Here is a 24,823-nt window from a genome sequence, read left to right on the forward strand (position 1 = left end):
ATGATGTTGTCTAAGTCAGTGAGGTCCGAATTACAAATTTGGGCCGAATATGATTATTGTCCAATTATATTGGGTCCAGACTTCAGCTGATGAATGAATGAAAGTGGCAGGCTTGAAGTCAGTTAAGCCTAGTGCTTTAAGGTTATGCCTAAGGCAATCCAGGGCATGCCTTTGGGTATAGAAATCTTAGACCCCATTTTAGGCAAGATAAGAGTGGGACTTCTTTGGCCACAAGCCGAGACAGGCTTCCAAGAAAAGACCATGGAATGAGTGCCCAGGGACTGGAATCCCAAATTCCGGTGACCTGGGAGGCAAAGTCAATGAACCCCAGGTTCAGAGTGGCAGAGCTGGAGGCAAACAACTTAAAGGTATCAGCCCAGGGTGTCCCCCAGACTGGACAGGAAGAGAACTCTTACCTTGGCCCGTTGGTGTTGTGTGCCAGGGCATGGCAAATGACAAGAGGCCTCTGCTCTGGAGATTGGGATGGATAAGTGAAGGGAAGAGAAGGGGCAGCTGTAGAGAAAAGAGAACCCAAACTGGGTTTACATGGCACACCAGTAAAATCCCTGAACAAGGCTTGCACCACTTAGGAAGACAGAGGCCTCAAAGCCCGACTACAGGTTGTATCTGGAGGCTATTTAGTAAGTAAGAGGGCAGGGTGACCACGCTCTGGCCCAGATAGGTTTTGAAAGGAGTTATAGGAAAGGGAAGAGCTGAGGCTCAGAACCCCCAAACCCTTCCTGGGTTTTTGGTATCAAATGTTAGAATTCCAGATGAAAAGGCAACATGATGAAGTAGAAACCAAATCCAACCTCAACAGAGGCAGATAACTTTATTAAGTATGGAGGGCAAGAAAACTCCCCATGGGAATGGAGGTTGTGAGTAAGGGAAAGTCTCAAATTTATAGGAGGCTAGAAGGCGGTTCATTCCCAGAATCCCAGAAGGTGGTCATGCCTTCTGGGATGGTTTCATGCTTCCCAGAATCTGGAGAGGAGAGACGAGAAGTTCTGATGGGGACCCAGATATCTTCTGCAAGGGGGGTGGTAAGGAACCAGATGTCTAGGCTAGAGGCCTTGTGTTCTGAGATGGATGTATCTCCCTCCTGGAGTGGGGAGGCAGGGTTGGGGGATGGGATGGTCAGTTTGTTCAGTCATTTGTCAGGCTGATGAATGGTGCTTTCCAAGCTGAGCTATTTATCCTTCAACTCCTAGTTATCATTAAAGCAGAGTTGCACTTGGATTTGCCTCTTTTGAACTTTGAATTAGTATAACCAATTTTATGTGCTTCTTAGGGACTTTCTACATGGGCACTGTCCTTGCTACTCTTGCTGCCAGGTGCAAATTCGGCTTTAAAGGCAGCTATGCCCCAAGCTGATCTGGTTCTCGCTAAGAAAGGAAGCCTACCTGTGGGTAGATGTACATGCCATTTTGGCTCCAGTTCACCCACCGGGAAATCCCTAGGACTCTGAGCCCGGAGCAGGAAGACAGAGGCAGGCGGACAAGCTGGCCAATCAGGAGCGCCGGGGGAGGCGGCGGCGCTTCCTCATCCACCGTCTTTCTTCCTGATCCGCCTTAGTTGCCGGGCGGTCCTGTCAACTAAGGGAGAGGTGTTGGAGAGTGGGGTGGTTGTTCATCCTCCCGGCTATGTAGGGCCAACCCAGGAGCAGCCTTTTCTTGACGCCAACAACACCGGAGCAAATAGGAGACCGGCCCGGGAAACGGAAGTTCCTTACCCGCCATCTTATCTGCTGGCGTCGCCATAGCCGGGGCGCTCCTGTCAGCTCTGGGAGTGTGGGCATCTCAGACTCGGCGGCCGACCTGCTGCCGAACCCGAGAGCCCCAGACGCAGAAATGGTGAGCGACGGGGGCGGGTGTGAGAGGTGGGCGGGCGGGCTGCCGGAGGGACCGTGGTCCCTGTGCTCCCGGGCGGGGCCCTCGCTCTCTCCCGCCGCAGTCTCCGCGGAGCTGTCTCCGCCCCGGGGCTCGGGACTGCGCGGCGGACCCGGAGGGCCCGGCTCCTGCGGGACGCGCTCCGCGGGAAAGCAGCGTCTGAAGTCCACGAGTTTGTCCCCCACCGCAGTGCTTCTTAAGACTAAAAGTCCCTAAATATCCAGGTAGTTCCTGTTGACAAATCCATTTTAAAGGGGACTCTCCATACACACGTGGTTGGGGCCGGAGTGGAAGGGCGAACTTGTGACCTCAGATAGGGCTGAGGTTCAACCACTTCAGTCACTCACTCCTCTGCTACTACAGTATTGCTTTCGATTTTGTTCCCAGGTGGTAATGCATCTTTTTTTACGCAGTGGAAAAAAATACCTTGCTTATTGAATATTAATAAATTTAAGTTCATTTAAAATTTTTGTTAGATGGGACAGGGGCGCACGCCTTTAATCTGAGAATTCGGGGGCAGAGGCAGGCGGATCTCTGTGAGATCGAGGCCAGCCTGGTCTACGCAGGGAGTTCCCGGCCAGCTAGGGCCACAAGGGAGACCCTGTCTCAAAACAGAACTACAAAAAAATTGTTATTCTATGATTTGTCAGCACAAGTGATCTGATTTCGTTTTGTTTGTCTAGCCTTAAACAGCTTTTCTGTGTGACTCTAGCTTGTTTTTCAAGACTACCACTGAGTATTTTCCTAGTGACCCTTGTTTTATGAATTCTGTTTTGTTTTGTTTTTCTGTCATTGTATTACACAAATGATGTTTTTTATTTAAAATTTAGTTTTTTTGATAACTAGCAATATCATGGGTTTTTTTGTATATTTTCATGATGTTGCTAGAACCTTGCTACAATTCCTTAGTAATTTGTGTTGTTGCTGCTGATGCTTCTTAGGGACTTTCTCCATGGAGGTTATCATGGTTTTGTTCTCATTGCCCGTTTCTCCTGCTGCTGGTTACTGTCTACATGGACATTGCCGTTTGTGAAGAGTTTTATTTGTTCATATTGAATCTCTGTCCCCTTTCTTTCTTGCCTTCTGTTTTCTTTGCATTTCTTGATATGATCTTAAGATTCTTGTTGTTTAGCCTAGTGAGATGATGGATCACATTAATTGAGTTTTGAAGGTTCTATCAATCTTACGCATTTATGAGTCCCACTTGGGTGTGGTATAGAATATGGTTAATACATTCATAAGTAGAATATGCTGTTATTTTCAAATTTTGACATCTTTGTTCATAAGAAGTGTAGATGATTGATTTTTAGTAAGTGATTTAGTAAGTTTATTTTTAGTAAGTGATAGGCATAATTAACATGAGGACGGTCTGTGGGCCTGGCCCTTATATTTAGAAAAGTCACTCATTAGTGTTTTCATTTTTTTTTTTTTCATTACATACAGTGTTATATCTGTATTGCATTATTTCTTCTTGGGTGAAATTTGAAAGACTTTTTTTTCTTTTCAAAAATTCATTTATTTCATGTCAGTTATTAATTTCATGAGCATAGAAGTTTCATAATGTCCCCAGATGGTCTTTTTACTGACTATGGGATTAATAGAAATGCCACCTCTTTCACTGTTCCAAGTAATCTGTGTGTTGTCTTTTTCTTTTAGTTACATGGGTGAATTAGGTTCTCTTAATTTTTTTTTTCAAAGAATCTGCTTTGGCTTTATTGATTTCCTCTATTAATTTACTGTTTTAACTTTATTGTTGTTTTGTTTTGGTTTTGATTTTGAGACAGGATCTCATGTAGCCCATGCTGAGCTCAAACTTACTGTGTAACTTGAACTCTGGATCCTTCTTACTGCTCGTATTACATGCATATACCACCGCACCCAGCTTCATTTGGTTTTTGTCTATTTTCTTGGAAGGTTGTCGTGTGACTTTTCCTGAGGAAGTGTGAACAAACATCTGTCACCTCAATTAGGGCACCAATGACAGACCAAAGAAAAATTCCACCTAAATCTAGATTGGTGAACCAAAGAGTTTTGGGGGTTACTTATAAGAGTGTAGATGATCCAAGGCAGCTGCATCAGTAACAAGCCCACCTCAGTGTGGGTAACAGCTCATGAAAGCTGTATTCCTAGAACTTTCTGCCTAACTTCAAACTCCACTGGGAAGTTCCTTTTCCCCTAGAACTTGTTTAATATTTTTCTAGCCTTGAGGATGGGCCTTGTGAATCTTTAACTTTCTGAGCCACGTGGGGTGAGCCTCCTGAGCCTGTAACCTCCCTTAGCTTCCTAAATCTTACAAGTCTTCCTCCCTGCTCTAGGAGTACATGTTTCAATGCAAAGGAAGTAGCTACAAAGTCATCCACCCATTCCTCCAGTTCTTTCCACCCTTCTGAGACATTCCCTAAGCTTGGGGGAGTAATACTGATAACCAGTTGTTTTTCTCTATCTCTGGCTAAACATTGGGCCACTGTGTCACAGTCTTACATCCAATCAGAAAGAAGTTGGTGGCACCTGTAACGGTCATACCACTATTGCACCATGGAGCATATTTTGGCTGGCCTGTTAACAGTACATCCGGCACCCCTAACTGTGCAGACTATTAGTGACAGTTTCCCAGAGGCCTGCCTAGTGCCTTCTAGTTCTACAGAAGGAGAGCGGGAACCACAGTCTCAGTCCTAGCCTGATTTCTTCATGTCCTGCAGCCAAAATGTCTTCAGCTCTTGGGACTTTTCTTCTAGTTCAGGCAGGTACCACAGCAGTGTCAATGACTTGTATGTTGTAGAGGATTTGAAGAGCCTCCATGGCCAACAACTCATAGGGAGGTAACACTCCTCTGGTACTGGGATGTTCACCCCACAACCTAATGACTTATGGGGTTATCCTTTCCCACTCACACAGGGAGCCTTCATTCATACTCCTTAGCTAATGTTTTTACTGTTTCTCCAGATGCTTTTTCAAGGGTTAGCATTTTATAAAGAAACCTTTTTTTTCTTTCTTCTTTTTCTTATGGTGGGTGAGAAGGATCACTTGAATGCCCAACACTTCAGCTCAAACCATGGTCCAATAGATTTTGGGTGGCCAAAGGAATACCAAAAAAGCATTAGCAAGGTCTGATACAGCATGGAAAGATCCTGTCATCTGTATCAGTTTTTTTCCTCCAAAGAACAATGTCAGGTAAAGTGGAATAAATGACAGATATTATATGTATTAGTTACTTTTCTGTTGTGTGATAAAACACCATGACCAAAAACAAATCATAGAAGAAAAAGTTTATTTTGGCTGTGGTTCAAGAGGAATAAAAGTCCATAGTCCATCAGGATGAGGAGACATGGCAGCAAGCAACAGGCAAGGTGGCAAGAGCAGGAAGTTCAGAGCTCACATCTTCAATCACAAACACCACGCAGAGAGAAAACTAGAATTGAGGTGAGACTATGAACTTCCAAAGCCAGCCCCTAGTCACATCCTTCCTCCATCAAAGGTACATCTCCCAAAGATTCCATGACATCTGCAAACAGTGCCACCAACTGCAGACAAAGTGTTCAAATACTTGAGCCTATTGGGGGGCGGGGGGCGTTTCTCATTCAAACCACCACACTATCCCATCTAGTTCTCCATAATTCACAGTCATTTTTTGTGAACTATCTGGCCACTTCATCCTTAGGTGCTGCTGCTGCTGCTGTTATAAGGCCACTGCAGGTCTCCCCACTGCAGGACCAGCTTGTATCAATCAGCCTGATTCAGGCCCAGGGGAGCACAGCCACACTCTTGCTCCCTATGCCTGCCACTGGAACTGGCACTCCTCTTATGACAGGTTCTGGAACAATACTGTAGCCCTTGCCTTTCCATTGGCCAAATCTGGCTGCTGAGAAGGCCCCAGGCTGGGAAAACAGTCTCCATCCCCAGTATACATTCTTATAGGGGAATACTATACACAGCATACTCTAGAAGAATAACTGCTTGCCCCTAAGATAAGCTTAATCTCGCAATTGTGCTGTTTTATCATTTATGCCTTCTAGAAGCTCACAAGTGCAGCATCTGACTTTCTGCCCATTTTTTTTCCTTAGCAGCTTTGGCTCGACGCAGATCTTGCCACAGTTGTTTTTAGTAGACCCAAATAGAGACCCAAATAGTAGACCCAAATAGGTATTGTTTGCATGTGTGTAAGTGCATCCATGTCATGCAGTGCCCACAGATGTCCATAGAGTGTGTTGGATTCCCCTGGAACTGGAGTTACAGATGGTTATTAGCTGCTGTGTGGGTGCTAGGAATTGAAGCTGGGTCCTCTGCAAGAGTAGTCAGTGCTCTTAACCTCTGGGCCATCTCTCCAGCCTCCTGCATCGTATTCTGATTCCCCTCTTGATTACTTCAGCACTTTATGAATTCAAGATATACATACTAGCCTAAGTCATTCAGATACCCCAGGGCCTCTCCAGTCTTGTAAAGATCACCATGGGGGCTCAGCAAAGCCACCAAAGTGCCATACAGATCCTGAGGTCTCTACTGAATCAACTTCTTTCTTACCTTTCCTGTGACTACACTTCTATGTGGCCCATAGACTGAGCATTAAACATTACCTCTCTCATGTGAAGTTCCCTAAATAATGCCCGTCCTTCCTTTATTGTCTTCATTCCCTGTTATTTTGGGGGCACTTAGCAGTAGCCAAGTGTCTGCAACGACTCATGAGCCTATCAGGAACTGACCTCCCTTCTATTAACCACAGGTTATATAGCCTTTATCTCAAGGAATAGATAGTAACACTACCCAGTTTCTCTGTTTATACAACATTCAGACTGATCCCATCCACAGCAGACTGTGAGAGGCTCTTTCATTCACTAATTCAAGCAGTTTAGATGCAGACTATTCCCTGATTATCATGTTTTTTTATACTGGACCTCCTTCTGCATAATCATGGATTTGCCTTTCTTCTCTATTAAGTCAGACCTGGGGGGTATCTTCTGTCACTTCCACTTGCCACTCTCCAATTCTTCCTGAGGGTTTCAAGTTTTGAGAACCCAGGAAAGACCCTTTAGCACAGGTCTAACTTCCACTCTCTTTCACTTGCATCCTGCCAGCTATATGAAATAGCAAGCTAACATCTCCATTTCATCCTCTATTTTTTCTACTCTTGCTGCCAAATCAGAGGCTAATGTGGAGGATAGTCAGTGTGTGTCTTTTTTTCATTATAATTCCTCCCGTGTATGGGCAAGTTCTTTCTGCAGACAATTCAGCCTCAGTGGCATGTCATATTGCCCACAGCAAAGACCACTACACACCCTGTTTACAGTCTCATCCCATATTTGTTCCTTTTAGGAACTGCAATATATTTTCTGCCCCATCACCCATTTGGGGGATATCCCCATATTCACAAGGCAAGCCACACTCATCAAGGGGATCATGCCACCCCCATGCCACAGGAAGACAGCCACCCAGAATTCCCCCCCAAGGATGTCCACTCAAACAGCTCAGCCTTATTTGGATGTCTCGCACCCATTTCAAGGAGCATGCAGCTGCCACTACAGCAAGAACGCACACCATCCCATACCACGTGGAGAAAACATCATATGGGGTTGCCATTGCACATTCTCTACCCTCAAACAGATCAGCATCAGCTGCATCTTTTATCACCAATCTTAAAAGCCATGAACCTGCTCCTCCCAAACTCATCTGGTCTCTTGGTTCCTGTTCAGGCACAGTGTTATATGACTTTTCCTGGATAGACATGAACAAATGACTGTTATCCTGGGTGGTACACTGAGAACATACGGTTGGTTCCAACTGTATTTAGGTTGGTGAACCAATGAGTTTCACGAGGTTAGTTAACAGGAGTGTATTTGGGGGTTCTTAGAAGAGAATTCTTGTTACTTATATATGTATTGTTAAATATATATGTCTAAAACCTGCAGAGTCCATTTAGTATTCCTCAGATGTTGATATGTTTAAGGCTTACCTCTTGGGACTGGACAACCTATCAGAGGCCTAGTTTCTGGAGAAAACTAATCCTTTCTCAGCAATCCTTGATTGCCTGTCACTCTTCAACCAGGCGTAGTCTTGTGAAACTTCCCCTGTCCACACTGGCATATCAACTTATGTTGTCATCATCAGATCTTATTTAGGAAACCATATTGTTGAGATTTTTGGATGCAGCCTCCCTGTCATGTCTGGAGAACTATATCCTAGCAGGTGTCGTGATCCTCTGGCTCTTGTGGTCTTTCTGACTCCTCTTTCCTGATATTCCTGAGCCTTAGGTATAGAAGCTGTGTTATAAATGCAGCGATTCAAGCTGCGCACTCCATGGTCACTTACTCTCTGCATCTTTACCAGTTGTGATCTCTGTAGTAACCTACATCTGCTGCAAAAAGGAAGCTTCTTTGGTGAGGGGTAAGAGCTGCGCTTACGTGTGACTCTAAGGGTAAGTATTTAGAATATAGTTAGAAATTATATTGGTTTAGGAAAATTGTAGTATTAGGTTCTCCTCTAGGGTCTTTGACCACTCTAGCCACAGGTAGTTGGCTAGATTTACAGTGTTGGGCATGAATTCCCTCCTATTGAGCAGGCCTTGCGTCCTATTAGACAGTTGTTGGCTATACCCATGATAAAAGTGCCACTATTGCACCATTTGGGGGATATCATTGTGGTTTATAGGCTTTACAGCTGGATAGGACTAGCGACTGCTTTTCTCCCTTGGCCTTTTGCATAGCACTTTGCAATACTATGGGAGCTAGTCCTCAGGGACAAGGCTTCCAGGTCAGTTCAGCTTAATTCCTTCAAAGTCCTATGTCCAAAGTTTGTGATGTCTCCAGCAATAGGGTTTTACCTTCAAGTTCTGGGAGGCAACCAAGAGCAAATAACATATATTGTTTTAACAGTCTCTTGGACCCCTCTGACCTACAACTGGAAGGTAAGTTTCCCATGCCTGGCACTGGGGTTTTTTGCTAGTCTATGGCACTTGGGAAGAACATTAACCCAGGTCCTCTACAAGAGCAACCAGTGTTCTTAACCATTGAGCCATCTCTTCAGCCCCAATATATGTATTTTTAACAAAGCTTATAAAATAATGTTTCCTTGTAGCTTTTTTCAAACATTCTTAGTGTTATTTACCTCTCCTTCTATATCACCCTCCCCATTTCCCCTTGCCCCCTTCATAGCGCCTATGTCCTATCCCCCCTCCCCCCCTGCCGCCCCAGTGCTCCTCCTCCCCTGCCCCATGGCCCCTTTCTGCTTTCCAGGTTCCTCCAGTTACTTCAGGTGATACACTCAGATCTAAAGACCCAGAGATAAGGGGGACATGGGGCTTTTTTCTTTCTAGATCTGGGTTCCCTCATTCCATACAATATTTTCCAGTTCCATTCATTTACCTGCAAATTCATGGTTTCAATTTTTCTTTGCACCTGAATAGAATTCCATTGTGTGTATCCGCCATTTTCATTATCTGTTCATCAGTTGAAGGCCATCTAGATTGTTTGCATTTCCTACCTATTATGAATAGAGGAACAATGAATATGGCTAAGCAAGTCTCTTTATAGTAGGATAGCAAATCCTTTGAGTATATGTCAAAGAGTGGTAGAAGTGGGTCACATGGTAGGTGCCTGGCGCTGAGATTTTCATTTCATTTTTAGCTTTCTGAGAATTATCATTGATTTTCGATAGGAGTTGCACTAATCCCACCAACAGTGAATAGAGGGCTCCCCTTTCCATGAATCATCACTAACATTTGTTGTCATTTGGGAAATGAGCAGGAGACCGTGAGCCCCTGTCCAATCCATGACTGAATGTTGATGGGTCCAGTCTGTGCATGCTATCAACAGGCAGCTCTGGCCACTGTAGATTCATGAGTGCAATAGCCTCCAAAGACAGTTTCACAGCTACCTTCCTGTCATCCAGCTCTTGCATTCTTTCCGCCCCCTCTTCTACAGTGTTCCTTGAACTTTGTGGGGAGTGAGATAGATGTTTCATTTAGGGCTGAGTACTCAACAGTTACTTGTTCTCAGCACCTTGAACAACCATGTCTCTGCATTGTCATTTTCTGAAAAAAAGCTTCTCTGACCAAACATGAGAGCAGCAAGAGTCAGTAGGCACAAACAGAGCTTTAGGAGGCAGGTTGATGTGTCCACTTAACAAAACAAAAGCAGGTTTGCCTCTAAAGTCTGATAAGGATTAGGCGGGAACTCCTTCCTGTAGGCCTCAAATCTAATAAAAAAGCTATTGGTTACCCTCATAACAGTCATGTCACTATAGTATAGTGGGCACATCTTACCTGTCAGGTTGACATGCAAGATCTACAACAGGGTAAAACCATCGATAACTTTTCTTTTCCCTCCAGCAGCCTCCATAGCACCTTCAACACTGTGAAAGCTAGCTAACAGGGAGGAACCTTGTGGCTCAGTGCCGTCTTGATTTTCCTGCAGTGTTTTGTGCCTTCACCAATAGAGTCTTACTGTCTAGTTCTGCTGGGCAAGTGGGAGCACTAACAATATCCTGTGATTTTAGGGCCCTCTGGAGGCTCATAGAGGTATCTCATGCCTGGCACTGAGATGTTCATTTCATGAACATGGTTTCTAGGATTGGCATATCCACCCATACAGAATTCAGGTATCTTTTGCCTACTTTGCTTGTTGGTCTTTTGCCTGATCTGATTTTATTAGCCTCTTTTATTGGCATGTATAAATCTTTCAAAGTAATGAGTGTCATTGTGACATTTTCGTAGATGCATGTCTTGTATTGATCAGGTCCACCCTACCCTCTTTCCTGTCCTCACCTCCCATTCTTCCCATGTTCCTGGGCCCTAATTGTCCTAATATTTTTAGATGGTCTCTTTTTAGTTGCCCAAAATGAGAGGAATCATATCATACCTGTCTTTATGTATGTTTCTGACTTTTTCTGTTCGGTATGATTCATACCAGTTGTATCCGCCTGCAAGTAACAGGATTTCATTCTTTGTTTGGCTAAGTAACAGTCCACCGTGTAGATGTGTCAGCTTTTATCTTTCCTCTTCCCATTCATCTCCTGATGGACACCCACTGTGATTCCACAAACTTGCTATTAAAAATATTGCTATAATAAATATGGGCATACAGATGTCTCCTTTGTGTACTGACTTCATTTTCTTCAGATATGTGCCCCAGAGTGGTACAGTTGCATCAGGTACTTGGTATATTTATAGACTGTGAAGGAAATCTATATGGTTTGTTAGAGTGACTGTCTTAATTAACATTGCCACTAATAGTGTATGAATTCCTATTTCTCCCTATTTAGCCAACTTTTATTATTTATTGTTTTTAAAATAACTGTTCTAACTGGCATGGAAATTCAAAAAAAGTTTGGTTTTGATATGCATTTCTCCAGTGGCTAAAGATAGGAAACGTTTTTGCATATATTGGTTGGCCTTTTCTGTGCTGTCTTTTGAGAGCTTTTTCTTTGGATGACCTATTTTTAGATTGGATTGCTTGTGGAGTTTTGACAGTGTTTTTGTTTTTTGGGTTTTGTTTGTTTGTTTGTTTGTTTTTGGTCTTTTTGAGACAGGGTCTCCCTGGAGCCCTAGCTAGCCTGCACTTGCTATGTGGACCAGGCTAGCCTTGAACTTACAGAGATCGGCCTGTCTCTGCCTCCCAAGTGCATTGAAATTAAAGGCATGTGCCACCATGCCCAGCTTGATAGATTTTTTTTTAAACATTCTTTATAGTCTGGTTATTAATCCTGCCAGATAAGTAACTGGTAAAGATTTTCTTCTCTGTAAGTTTTCTCTCTTGATGGCTTCCTTAGCTTTGCTAAAGGTTTTTAATCTGGTATGATCAAGTTTGTCAACTTTTGTTTCCTGAGTTATTGATGTCCCTATCTAGGAAAGTATGACCTGTGCTGACACTGTAGCCTTTTTCCATGTGTTCTTCAACCACTTTAAAGTTTCAGATCGTACATTAAGGTTCATTATGAGCTAACTTTTACATGATGAGTGACAGGGCTCTACTTTCAGTCTTCTACATATAGATAACAAGGAGCATCACAGTTTGTCACCCACAGACAGCACTTCCATTGAGGAATGGCCCCAAGTACTTAGGAGAGCAGGGCCTAGGGGAATAAACAGGGAACTACATTCTGCATGGACAAAGAAAACCGAGGGAACTGAGCACTCTGCCTGTTGATCTCAGGGATTTTAAATATTGCCCAGCAGTAAACCCATTACAGAAGGGGGGAAGTATATATAAGTCTAGCAGTCTCACTGTTCTTGGGCTCAGTGCTCTCCAACCTGGCAAGGCACTAAGCCACAAGTGCCCATGAGGATGCTGCGTAGCTCATGCAGTATTCTGGCTGTAGGCTCAGAGCACTCTTTTGCCATCTCTCCCCACCGCTGATCATTGTGCCCTCCACCTCAAGCCGCCTGCTAAACTTCTCAGTTCCACTTGATTGTGCTCCAGCCAAAGTATGTGGTGTCCGTGTCTGACCTCCCTCCACACCGTTTCTCACGACTGTCACCTTCCCAAGCGTTGTGTCTAAGTCTCCGTGATTTGTGAGTGTTCCTTGTTTTCAGATCTCAGAGTAGTTCAGTCTCAAAGAATAATCCCTTTCAATAGAGGCCTGCTTCTAGCAGTCTGAGATACGAGAGGGATGCAGCGGATGTTTTCTCCAGTACTGGCGTGGCATACAGAGAGTCAGTTGTCATACCTAATCCCACTCTGGATTTAAGACTGTGTCCAGGTTAGTTTTTATTATCAATCTGGGAAGAGGAATCTCAACTGAAGGATTTCCCAGATCAGTTTGGATTGTGGCCATATCTGTGGGGAATTGTTTTGACTATTGACTGTTGATTGATGCCAGAGGGCCCGTCACACATTGGATGGTGCCACTCCTGGGCAGGTGACCTGAGTTGTATTAGAAAGCTGGCTGAGCATGATGAACCAGAAGGAGCAAACCAGTAAGCAGCCTTCCCATGGTTTCTGTTCTAGGGTCCTGCCTTGAATTCCTGCCCTGACTTCCTTCAATGATGAATTGAATCCTGGGAGTATAAACCAAATCAACTCTTTCTTTGCCAGTTTGCTTTGATCATGGTATTTATTACAGTAACAGAAGCCAAACTGAACCAGGCTTGTAAGAATTGTGGGATTCCCTTAGTAATGGCAGTCTGCTGTCACCAGGGCTTTTTTTGCTTATTTACCTAGTGATTCAGGTTCCCTTCCTGAGGCACTGAGGCTGAAGCTGTTCATAACATCTTTCTCTTCTGTTTCCATCCTCTCTTACCATTTTTAAGTGTCATTTCACCTTTTTCCTGATTCCCAGTTATCTTAGATACTTTTCCTGTTGCTGTGATAATGTCCAGAGCAAAGGAACTTAAGGGAGAAAGTGTTTATTCTGGGTCACCGTTTCAAGGTACAATCCATCATGGCAAAGAAGTCAAGGCAGCCAGAGATTGAAGCAGGGGGGTCACATTGCATTCACAGTCAGGAAGCAGAGAGCAATGAATGCTGTGCTCAACTGGTTTTCTCCTTTTTTATTCAGTCCAGGGTGCAACCCATGGTGCCATCCAGTTTTAGTTTGAGTCTTCCCACTTTGATTAACATAATCCCTCACAGGCATGCCCAGGGGCTAAATAATCTCCCACTGGCATGCCCAGAGCCTTGTCTCCTAGGTAATTACAGATACCATCAGATTTATACTGAACACTAACCATCACTAAGATCGTTTTCTCTTTCCTTGAAATATAATCTGTTCTTTCTTACCCTGAATCTTTTTGTTTGTAGATTCCTAAGGAGGAAAATTGTAGTCTGCCATGGATGTCTAAATTTGAATATTCTCTATGCATTTCTTATCTCTTATTTGGCATATACATATCATGGTTTACTGTGTTGATAATGTTTGATTCTTTTCTGTTTTATAGTTTTGTATATATTCTTATGGTGAGATTTTCCCCCCACCCCCATACTCTCACAGTAGTATTTTTCTTTCTTCTTTTTCATTGTAGGGTTCCTATAAGTGTCTTCTGAAATCCTAGTGTAGCGGTCATGAATTCCTTCAGCATTTGCTTATCCTGCATAGACTTGTTTCTCCTTTGATCCTAAAGTATAAATTGTGTGTCCAACAAAGGTGGTTGACAGGTATGTGAAGTGTGTGTGTGTGTGTGTATGTGTAGCATGAAACTACTTGCTCATTTTTTGTTTTGTTGTATTACGAGACTTGCAGTACATGTTTCCATGCACTTTAGAAGGACGTCTGAGAATCCTGTTGCTAATGCAATGGATCTTCACTTCATTGCGGCTTGGCACTTGTCTCTTGCAAATTCAATATCTTTCTCTTTCCTATTGTCGAACAATTTAACTGTAATATACCATAGGTTCTTTCCTGGCCACATCTATTTAGGCTTCTCAATGCTTCTGTTACCTAGTGTTGTGTAACAATATTCCTGGAGGGATGAACAAATGCCCATCAGGCACAATAGGGAACTGACAATTAACCAAAGTTGACCTTGGTGAACCAATGCGTTTCATTGGGATTACTGACAGGGAACAGAAATGATCCAAAGATAGCAGCATCACCAAAGCCCACCCCAGCATAGGTGACAGCTCGGGAAGCTGGACACCAGGAATATGCTGCACTACTTTCAAGCAACTTAACAAGTTGGAAAGCGTCTTTTCCCGGCAGTTGAGCTGGTCTGAGTCTCTTCCAGGCCACTCAACTGGTCTGTCTTCCAGGTGGAGCCTCTTCCAGGCAGCTTGGCTAGTCTGAGAGTGTCGAGTGTCTCTCAGCTCTGGGCTAGTCTGAGAGTGTCTCTCTCTTAGCTCTGCTTACTGCTCATAAATGCATGGGAAAGAAGGGATCTAGTGCATTTGGTTGGTTTCCTGAAGCTTTTGAGTTACTTCCTGAGTTTTCACTGGGTGCCCTCCAGAATGGAATGTGCCACCGCCCTTTAGAACACCCTGTGTCTTAAGGAGGTTCCCTCCAAGCTGGAATGTTTTATCTCAGAGGAAATTGCTGTGCAACCCCTAGATGTCCATGTCTTTGACAAAAATTGGCAGATTTTCTGCCTTTATTTCACATAGTGCATTTACATGCTTTTTAACCTGTAGCTCTTCTCCCTCATCTACTCTAATTCTCTGTGTGTTGCCTTTCAGTGATGTCTTAGATATCTTACAGGTTTTGTTGATTTTTGTCTTATTGTTTTGTTACAGTCTGAATATGGTATTTCATCAGATTTTTTTTTTTACAAGTTTTTGTGTTCTTTATTCCGCTTGATCTAATCTGGTATAGCTTTCAAACTGAATGTTTTATCTGATTTATTGAATTTATCATCTGTTGAATTTACCATACATATCAGCATTTCTTTCCTTCATTCAGTTTCTTATACGTAGTCTCCTGGAAATTCCTTGATAATTTTTTTTAATCATTCTTCTGAATTATCAGCCTGGCTAATAATCTGTTACTGTAGAATTCTGAGTGTTCAAAGTGCCATTGTTTTTTCTTGCTTGCGTTTCAGTTCTTATATTTGTATACCTGTTGTAGATATATATATATATTTTTTAAGTGGGGATGGGGAGGAAATGAAGGAAGGTCAGTAAAGTACAAAAAATAGAATGAACAGGAAACATAGGACTGGAAAGATAGCTCAGTGGTTAAGAGCCCTTGGTGCTCTTCCAGAAGATGTGAGTTTGGTTCCCAGCACCCACATTGGGTGGCTCATGAACTCCTGTAGCTCCCAGTCCAGGGGTCCAACATCTACCTCTGGCCTCTGCAGGCCACACACACACACACACACACACACACACACGAATAAAAATAAATTTAAAAAAATAGAAATAAAAAGGGGAATTGACAAGGAAAAGAGAGGAAAGTCTAATTCAGCACAAACAAAAAACCCCACAAAGAATTAAAAGAATAAGAAATAAAAAGTAATAAAGTAGAGAGTCAGAAATTTCTGCAACTGCAGTGCATGGAAACAACTGCTGCTGGCAGCTGGGGCACTCTGCTCCTGCTTTGTTTTTCTTCCTCATGTTAATGGGTAGCTTTATAGCTCCCAGTAGAAAGGGAAAATATAATGCTTGTTTCCAAGTATCAGTTTCTCCTAATCTCTTCATCCTGTCTTCCTGTGGGAGTACTTGGATCGCAAACATATCCTACCATGCCTGACTTTATATGGGTTCTGGAGGTTCAAACTCAGGTCTCCAGGCTTACCCAGCAAGTGCTTTGCCTATCTCCCAGCCCCTTCTATGATCTTTTTTTCTTGTTTTGGTGCTGGGGGGGGGGTTGCAGGACTTGAAACCAGAGCCTTTTGCATGCTAGATAAGCACATTTCCATCAAGCTACACCCCCAAGCCCAGTCTTTTTTCTTAATTAGTTCATGTCTTGAATAGTAAAGTGTATCAGTCATCTCTGCTTTGCTGTTACAGAGTACCTGAGAAAAGTAGCTGAAGGTTGTGTGATGGATGGTTAGTCTTCTTGTCGGGTTGCTTTGGAGTCACCTAGGAGACATACCTCTGGGTATCTGTGAGGGGTTTTACCGTACCCACCACAAATGTGAGTGCTATCATTCTGTCTTAGATTCTTTTTCTGTTGCTGTGATAAAATACCCTAATGAAAGCACTTTCAGAAAGGAAGGGTTTATTTTAACTCACAGCCCAAGGTACAGTCCATCATGATGAGAAAGTCAAGACAGCAGGAACTTGAAGCCTTATATCCAGTGTCAGAAATGACAGCAGTGAGTGTATGCTAATGTTGAACTCACTTTCTCCATTTTATTTTAATTTTATTTTATTTTACTTTTAAGGTTTTTTTGTTTTCTTTTGTTTTGTTTTGTTTTTAAACAGGATCTCCTGTACTCACTGTGGCGATCCACCTGCCTTTGCCTCCCAAGTGCTGGCATTAAAGCATACACCAACACAGCTGGCAGGACTTTCTCCATTTTAAACAGTCCAGGATCCCCTGCCTAGAGAATAATCTCACCTACAATTAAGATGTATCTTCCCACATCACTTAACATAATGAAAATTTCTCAAAAGCATGTCTTACATGTGATTCAACACTCACATGTGATTCAACCATCACACACAGCCATGGGCTGTGATCCCAGACTGAATTAAAAAAAAGAAAGGAAGAAGCCAGGTGGGCACCAGCATTTTCTGTACTGTGTTTCTTGACCTGCACTGATGTGAGGAGTCCCAACTGCAATTCCTATTCCCATGAACTCTGCCATACCCTCCTCCCCACCATGACGGACTATGCTGTCAAGCCATGAGCAAATACCTCGTTCAAGGAGGGGGTACAGTTAAGAGAGAGAAATCTAAATATGATTAAGATGTATTGTATGAAATGCACAAAAATTCAATAAAAATATATTGAAAACAAAAAAACTTCACGTATAAAAAATAAATAAATCCTTCCTCTCAAAAGTTGATGTTTTGTCACAATGATTCAAAAATTAACTTCTACAGGTTGAAAGGTTTATTTTGGCTCTCATGCTCAGTTAATTCACTCTGTTGTCACTTAGCTCCATCACTTTGGGAATATGGTAAAGCAGAGTATCATGACTGTGGGAAACAGAATTGGAAAGGACACTGACCTCCTGATAGCTTGGATATAGAAAAAGTGGGAAAAGATACATACCACTGTGACCTTCAACTAAGCACTGCCTACTACACATTCCACTCCCTTCCAGTAGTCTATCAGTTCTGAACACACCAAACAGTAAATCCATTCGTGATATCAGAGCTCTTGTGATCTAGTCTCTTCACCCCAAATCCTACCTGTGAACATTGCAGCATTGGGGGCAGAGCTTTGAGTGTATGAGTCTTATGGGTCACGTTCCACATACAGACTGTAACATGGCGTTTCTAATTTATTTTTTAATATTTTATTTATTATTTTTATGTGTACGAGTGTATTCCCTGCATGTATGTGAGTGTACCCATGTCATGCAATGCCGCAGAGGTCAGAAGAGGGTGTCGGATTCCCTGGAACTGGAATTAAGGATGGTTCTTAGCCATGTGGGTGCTGGATATTGAACCCAGGTCCTCTGCAAGAGCAGTCAGTGCTCTTAATCACTGAACCATCTCTCCAGCCCCATGGAGTTTCTAATTTATATCATACAACATTTTACTTTCCTAAGACTTTAAATATTGTTAAATATTTATACTTGCTAGATTTGGTAATTTTAAGGTTAACTGATGAAATGTATGTTTCAGGAGTGATGAAATTTTATAGGTAGGTGTGATATGTGGCATATTGTAGTCGCTGAGCCCTTCCTAAGACATGTGACAGTATTTCCCTTATTTCATTGTCCAATAAAATTTGCAGTGTTTTTCCATTGGCATAGTAAATTATCCTCCATGAGCCTTTTTTTTTAGCTATATAATTATAGTTGATCCACAGTAAACCAAACTTCTGCAAGGTTTTTCTTAGTGTAGACACAGAAATGTATTGTGTTCAGAAGTAATAAGTTGTGATAGAAATTATTAACTTCTTCCAGTCCGGCTCAGTAGTCATCATCCAGATGTTACTTTGGGGCTAATTATAAGCTCCCTCTGATGAGCATGTTAGAAATCTGTAAGTGTTCAAAGAGACAGCAGGTATTGAATAGCATGTTGTTTGTGAGAACTTTAAGAATAATGAGCCCAACTTCCTAGCAACATTATACAGATGCAAAGATCAAACTTTGGTCTAAATCTAATATAAGAAAACATGGTCTTAAGACCACTGGTATTAACACTTTGCACACTGTGACTTTGTTTGAAAAATGGCAAAGGCCTCTGGAAATTGGGAGGCCCAACAGTATAATTGTTGGGTTTTATTTGTTTTGTTTTGTCTTGTTTTTGTTCTGTTTCTTGTTGTGCTGTTGCTTTACCAAAGAGTTCAAAGCTAGTTTAGGAATTTATGTGTTATATAACATGCAGTTATAGTTGTAAAAGTGTGAGTGTGGTGTCCAGGATGTGCATTGAACATTTGGAGAACACTCCCAGATTTACCGTGCTGGATGTCTTACCTTTTCTCTGGGAAATATCTGGGCTGTTTTAGGACTCTGTGACCTTTGAAGACGTGACTGTGAACTTCACCTCAGAGGAATGGGCTTTGTTAGATCCTTCCCAAAAGAAGCTGCACAGAGATGTGATGGAGGAAACCTTCAGGAACCTGGCTGCCATAGGTGTAGGTGAGATCATACTTTACTAAATCAAGCAGAATTATAAGTCTGCCTTGCTCAAAAATGTTGCCTCCTGATTTGGAATATGAAAAGGGTAGATTTGGTGAATCTATCAGGCATGGTCGTGTTATACCACAAATCTGTCTAGAATTGAGTGTTTTCTCTATTATAATTGAGTAATGACTTTTCTGGGTCTGTGTTCTAGGAAAAGCACAAGAAGTTGAGCACATAGAAGATGACCACAAATATTCTAGGAAACTCCTAAGGTAACTCACCGACCCAAGTGATACTGTCCTCAAGAATCTGGAAATGGCCATGACTTGAGGGGGGCAGTGGTTGTTTTTTTGGTCTTTTTGAGACAGGGTCTCCCTGTAGCTGACCTGGAACTCACTATGTAGACCAGGCTGGCCTTGAACTCACAGAGATCCGCCTGCCTCTGCCTCCACCTCCCAAGTGCTGGGATTAAAGGCATTCACCACCATGCCCAGCCTCCAGTGACTTTTTTTAGGACAACTGTACAAATAAGCCGAGCTTCAAGTTGATTTAATCTAAAGCAATTATCTCCAAAAATGCATACAGGATTAGAAATATTTGTAACATGGACATGATGATTCAAATGATACTTTCTGATGATTTTGTTTACACAAACTTTTGTCCATGTAGAAAGTTCAAAATGTATGCATGTCCTTCAGGCTTTGAGTGTGCAGTATATACAAAAATGTAAAGGAATTTCATGTTTACTCTGGAATCAGTATTCAAGGTATATTATGTATATGGAGATTTTTTGAAATAGAAAAGTTTTTTCTGTCTATGCAGATTATATGCAGATTTTTGAAATAGAAAAGTTTTCTCTAAGTTGTTTGGATAAATAATATTCAAGCACATTTACATGTGATATAGAGGCAGAAATGGTGGCTCATGTCCCCATTTGCAGCTAATTAGGAGTCTCATGGAGGTGACTGTTCAATTCAGAGGTAACCTGAGCATCATACCAAGATACCTCAAAAATAAATAAGCCAAGTATGGTGGCATGCACCTTTAATCCTAGCCCCCAGACAGAAACAGGTGGATCTCTGTGATCAAGGCAAGCCTTGTCCACATAGTGAGTTTCAGGCAGCCTGGGACTAGGGAGACCCTGTGTAAATGTGTCTATGTATGTATGTATGTATGTATAAATTAATAAATAAATAAGTAAATAACAGAGACATTCATTGTTTCCAGAACACTTAAGTTGTCACAAACACTAAGAAATCCCATGTGGTTGTCTAACAAAATGCCTCAACAAGTAAAGGCACTCACTGTGAAACTTGATGACCTCAGTTTGATCCCTGGGACCCACATGGTAGAAGAAGAGAATGAACTCCCACAAACTATCCTCTGACTTCCACGTGCATACATGGCATGTGTGTGTACTCTTGAACACACACACACACACACACACACACAGATAAGTAAAAAAATTTTAAAGAAAGAAACCTCATATGAATACAGTGTTTTGAAATTACCTAGCTCTGGATTCTGTAGAACCTTCATTTCATTCATGTTCATAAATTCTGAGGAATTTAGCTGGTAGGAAATTTGCGACTTTAGTAATGTGCTTTCCACTTTTTACAGAAATGAAGTCGTGGAGAGACTGTGGGAACATAACAAAGGTAGTCAATGTGAGGACATCAGACAGATTCCAAATACTGTTGTAAACGAGGAGATTTCTTGTGGAGTAATGCTGTGTGAAAACCATGTGTATGAAGACATGCCCATTGGTCATTCATCTCTTAACTTATCCACGCCTATTCAGACTGCACACAAACCTTATGACTATGAGATATGTGGAGAGAGTCTCTATAAATCTGGCGAATTTGAGAAAGCCTGCATTGATCCAGGATACTTTCTGAAGCGTAAAGACACTGAGACCAAACAGAAACTCTATGAATTTAACCAATGTGAGAAATTCTTCCAGAGTAACAGTTACATTAAAATACATATGAACAACGAAACTAGAGACGAGATGTATATGGATAAGCAGCATTTTAATGCCTTTACTTATCGCAATTTTCTTCACTATATTGAAAAGATTCAGACTGGAGAAAAGCCCTACGTATGTAAGCAATGTGGGAAAGCCTTTTCTTTTTTGAGTAACATTCGAAGACATGAACGAACTCACACTGGAGAGAAACCATACAAATGTAACATGTGTGATAAAGCCTTCATTTGTTTCACTAATTTTCAAGAACATGAAAGAACTCACACTGGAGAGAAACCCTATTTATGTTCACAATGTGGAAAATCCTTTTCTTTTTTGAGTAATATTCGAAGACATGAACGAACTCACACTGGAGAGAAACCATACAAATGTAATGTATGTGGTAAAGCCTTCAGTTATTTGACTAACTTTCAAGACCATGAAAGAACTCACACTGGAGAGAAACCCTATGTGTGTACACAGTGTGGAAAAGCCTTCACTTACTATTATTCCTTTCAAACACATAAACGATGTCATACTGGAGAGAAACCCTATGTGTGTAAGCAGTGCGGGAAAGCCTTCAGTTATTACAATTCTATTCAAACACATAAACGATGTCACACTGGAGAAAAGCCCTATGTGTGTAAGCTGTGTGATAAAGCCTTTACTACTCTTAGTTCTCTTCGATACCATGAGAGGATTCACAGTGGTGAGAAGCCGCATGTGTGTTTACAATGTGGGAAAGGTTTCAATTCTTCCAGCACCCTTCGAATACATGAAAGAACTCACACTGGAGAGAAACCATATAAATGTAAGCAGTGTGGCAAAGTTTTTAGTGTTGACAGTTCCCTTCGATGCCATGAAAGAGTTCACAGTGGGGAGAAACCCTATGTATGTAAGCAGTGTGGGAAAGCCTTCACTCGTCACACTTCCCTTCGATGCCATGAAAGGATTCACTGTGGAGAGAAACCCTATGTATGTAAGCAATGTGGGAAAGGGTTCATTTCTTCCAGTAATTTTCGGAAACATGAATGGACTCACTCTGGTGAGAAACTCTGTGTGTGTAAACTGTGTGGTAAAGCCTTTACTGGTCATAGTTCCCTTCGACGCCATGAAAGGATTCATAGTGGAGAGAAACCCTATATATGTAAGCATTGTGGGAAAGGCTTCTCTTCTTTGAGTGGTTGTCAAAGACATGAACAGATTCACACAGGTGAAAAACCCTACATATGTAAGAATTGTGGAAAAGCCTTCACTAATCCCAGTGCCCTTCGAAATCATGAGAGGATTCACAGTGGTGAGAAACCCCATGTATGTGAGCAATGCGGGAAGGGTTTCATTTCTTTCAGTAAATTTCGAATACATGAACGAATTCACACTGGAGAGAAGCCATATAAGTGTAAGCAATGTGGCAAAGCCTTCACTGGTCACAGTTCCCTACGACGTCATGAAAAGATTCACAGTGGAGAGAAACCTTTTGTATGTAAGCAGTGTGGGAAGTCCTTTTATACTTTAAGTGACTGTCAAAGACATGAACAAATTCACACTGGTGAGAAACCTTACACTTGCAAGCAATGTGAAAAAGCCTTCACTCGGTCCAGTTCCCTTAAAATACATGAAAAGACTCACACTAGAAGGAATCCCTTAGTATAGACTATCAAAAGGCCTCTATTGCAGGACCTTTCTAACAAATATGACAATGCATAGGATAGAATCAGTGTCATGTTGTTTGTAGAAATGCCTGTGGCCATCTTAATTGAACTCACAAACATAAGAGTATGTACTATAGTGAGAAACTTTAAAAATAAGAGGTGCAAATGTCTTCAGTTGCACACTTCTGAGCACTTGTCCAGTAACAAAGTTGTCAGTTTTAAAAAAAATTTTTCCAAGGTTCTGAAAATTCCTCATGTAACAATTCATAAATGGGGGGTTAATATTGATGTGAATTAGTTTATATAGAATGTTCCAGAAATTACATTATTTGAAGTAAATGTTCTTAAACTTTTAAAATATTGTACTAATTTTCCACTCATTCAGAAAACAGATCTTGGAAATACTTATTTCTAATTTTCACTCTTGAAAATAAATTTTCAGGTGACCTAATCTCTAAGGCTTCTTTAAGCAATTGGGCATGAATTTAGTAGCTTGTGTCCTTTCTAATCGAATCGTGTACATTTTTCTCTTCATATTGTACCATGATGGTGGATCAAATGTGTTTTATACTATATCATTTTATTCACTTTGTCACTCATATTGCCATTGAAACAACTTAAGGGGGGTGGAATTTCATTTGCTCACAGCCAGCCAGTTATGACAGGGAAGTCATAGCCAAGTAGAGCAGTTCACATCATTGTGGACACAAAGGGTAATAGTTTGAAATATAAGAAGAGGCCAGTGGAAGACATCCCAAGTACATGCTTTTCCAGTGACCCACTTTTTCCAGTTAGGCCACACCTCCTACACTTCACCACCTCCCAATAGCACCAACATCATATTATGAATACATCCAAGAGTTAATCCTTTTGTTAGGTCATCACCTGTTGATCTAATCACCTCTCGAAATGATATCGTAGAGTTGTGCTTTCCTAATACCCTAGACATCTCACAGTCCAGTTGTGTTGATAATGAAAATTAACCATCACAGTCTTCAAATCAGACGACACTTTTATATGGATTCTGTATTTTTTTTTTACTTTGATATGTTTTCTTGAAGATTTTTGCTCGTAACTTTAGAGTTTGAACTGTTTCAGCCATTTGATAGGGATTACCAAATGAAAGAATAGCTGCAAATACCATACCATAGTCATAAATTGGATAAAATTTACAAGTTTGCCAAATTTTCCCTTTCATGTCAAGTCATGATGGGCTTACAAATAATGGCGTCTTTATGCTAATTTTGCTCAGGCTTATATTGTTATAACTTTTATTTTGATCATTTGTGCTTCACTCATACCAAAAGACACATCGTGCTAGCTTAAGTGCCTTTGCCCTCGATCACAAGGACCTCACCTTTTGTGAAGGAGTGTGTAATAAATTCTTCCACATCTGTTTGTAAGTAGTAAATGACCATGTGTTTCTTCATTAAAATTATTTTGGTTTTTGTTTTTTTTTTTTTCCTTTTTGATTGATTTGGGGTGGAGCGGCTAGGGGAATAGGATCTTGCTCTGAGCCCAGGCTGGCCTGAAACTCAATGTGTAGTCCAAGCTTCCCTTAGACTCATGCTCATCCTGCTTGAGGTTCCCAAGTGCTGGAATTAAAGGTGTGAGTCATGCTTAAAAGTCATTCTTATTTGAATATCTGTAGGATTTGTGCTTTAGCAGGTATCAATTGATATTAAATATGTTGAGATGTTCCCCTGTCATGGCTATATTGGCTATATTGAAAGTGAATTCAGTACTATCTTTGGTAATCATAACAGTTCTTACCTAAAAGCCGCAATAGCGGAATGAAGGGAAACTTGTTAATGGGAAGTACTAGTCAGTACAGTTAAGAAATTGGTCAGGAGTTGTTTCTTTTCGTTTTTGAAAAGGGGTGTGTCTCACCTAGTTTAGAGACACGTACAGGGTGTTTCTGTTACTTGGTTCGTCCAAGTCACTGAAGAGCATTGTCTACTTTTGGAGGTGTGACATGTCATCCTAGACTTGGCCTTGCTGTGCTTGTGAGACCGATTCCAGCCTTCCAGACCTGTTTTTTAATTTATTATTATTATTTAGACATAAGCATTTATGTTTCACTGGGTGTGATTCTCTAGTAAATCTAAGTGTTCTTCATATTTGTTGGTATGTTTCCAGAAACCCAAACCAAAACAAAAATTTCATGAGTTGGAAATGCACTTAATACCCCTAAGTTACTCAACTTCAAAGT

General features: G+C 41.6%; 1 protein-coding gene across 4 annotated transcripts; it reads left to right on the plus strand.

The window, feature by feature from the left end:
* The first annotated feature begins 1,705 nt into the window (after positions 1 to 1,705).
* LOC103734775 (zinc finger protein 14) lies at positions 1,706 to 22,969 on the plus strand. 4 transcript variants are annotated; one of them, XM_029563936.1, is made up of 5 exons: positions 1,735 to 1,853; positions 16,256 to 16,382; positions 18,876 to 19,008; positions 19,205 to 19,265; positions 20,614 to 22,969. In XM_029563936.1, exons 3-5 carry the CDS (start codon positions 18,969 to 18,971, stop codon positions 22,610 to 22,612), a joined length of 2,100 nt encoding a protein of 699 aa, XP_029419796.1. In that variant the 5' UTR covers positions 1,735 to 1,853; positions 16,256 to 16,382; positions 18,876 to 18,968; the 3' UTR covers positions 22,613 to 22,969. The 4 variants fall into 4 exon arrangements, with proteins under 4 accessions (XP_008832066.1, XP_029419796.1, XP_008832067.1 ...); XM_008833844.3 differs by lacking the exon at positions 16,256 to 16,382 and having other exon boundaries at positions 1,706 to 1,853; XM_008833845.2 differs by lacking the exons at positions 1,735 to 1,853; positions 16,256 to 16,382 and adding an exon at positions 13,896 to 13,969.
* Positions 22,970 to 24,823: the final 1,854 nt, after the last annotated feature.

The sequence above is a fragment of the Nannospalax galili genome, unplaced genomic scaffold (assembly GCF_000622305.1).
Source record: "Nannospalax galili isolate Female #2095 unplaced genomic scaffold, S.galili_v1.0 scaffold2397, whole genome shotgun sequence".
In the NCBI taxonomy this organism is placed as follows: Eukaryota; Metazoa; Chordata; class Mammalia; order Rodentia; family Spalacidae; genus Nannospalax; species Nannospalax galili.

Bases quoted from the DNA above. Each gene is read 5' to 3' on its own strand.
- LOC103734775 (XM_008833844.3), top strand. The intron at 19,009-19,204 runs GTGAGATCATAC...TCTGTGTTCTAG, and splicing joins CCTGGCTGCCATAGGTGTAG to GAAAAGCACAAGAAGTTGAG. The intron at 19,266-20,613 runs GTAACTCACCGA...CACTTTTTACAG, and splicing joins TATTCTAGGAAACTCCTAAG to AAATGAAGTCGTGGAGAGAC.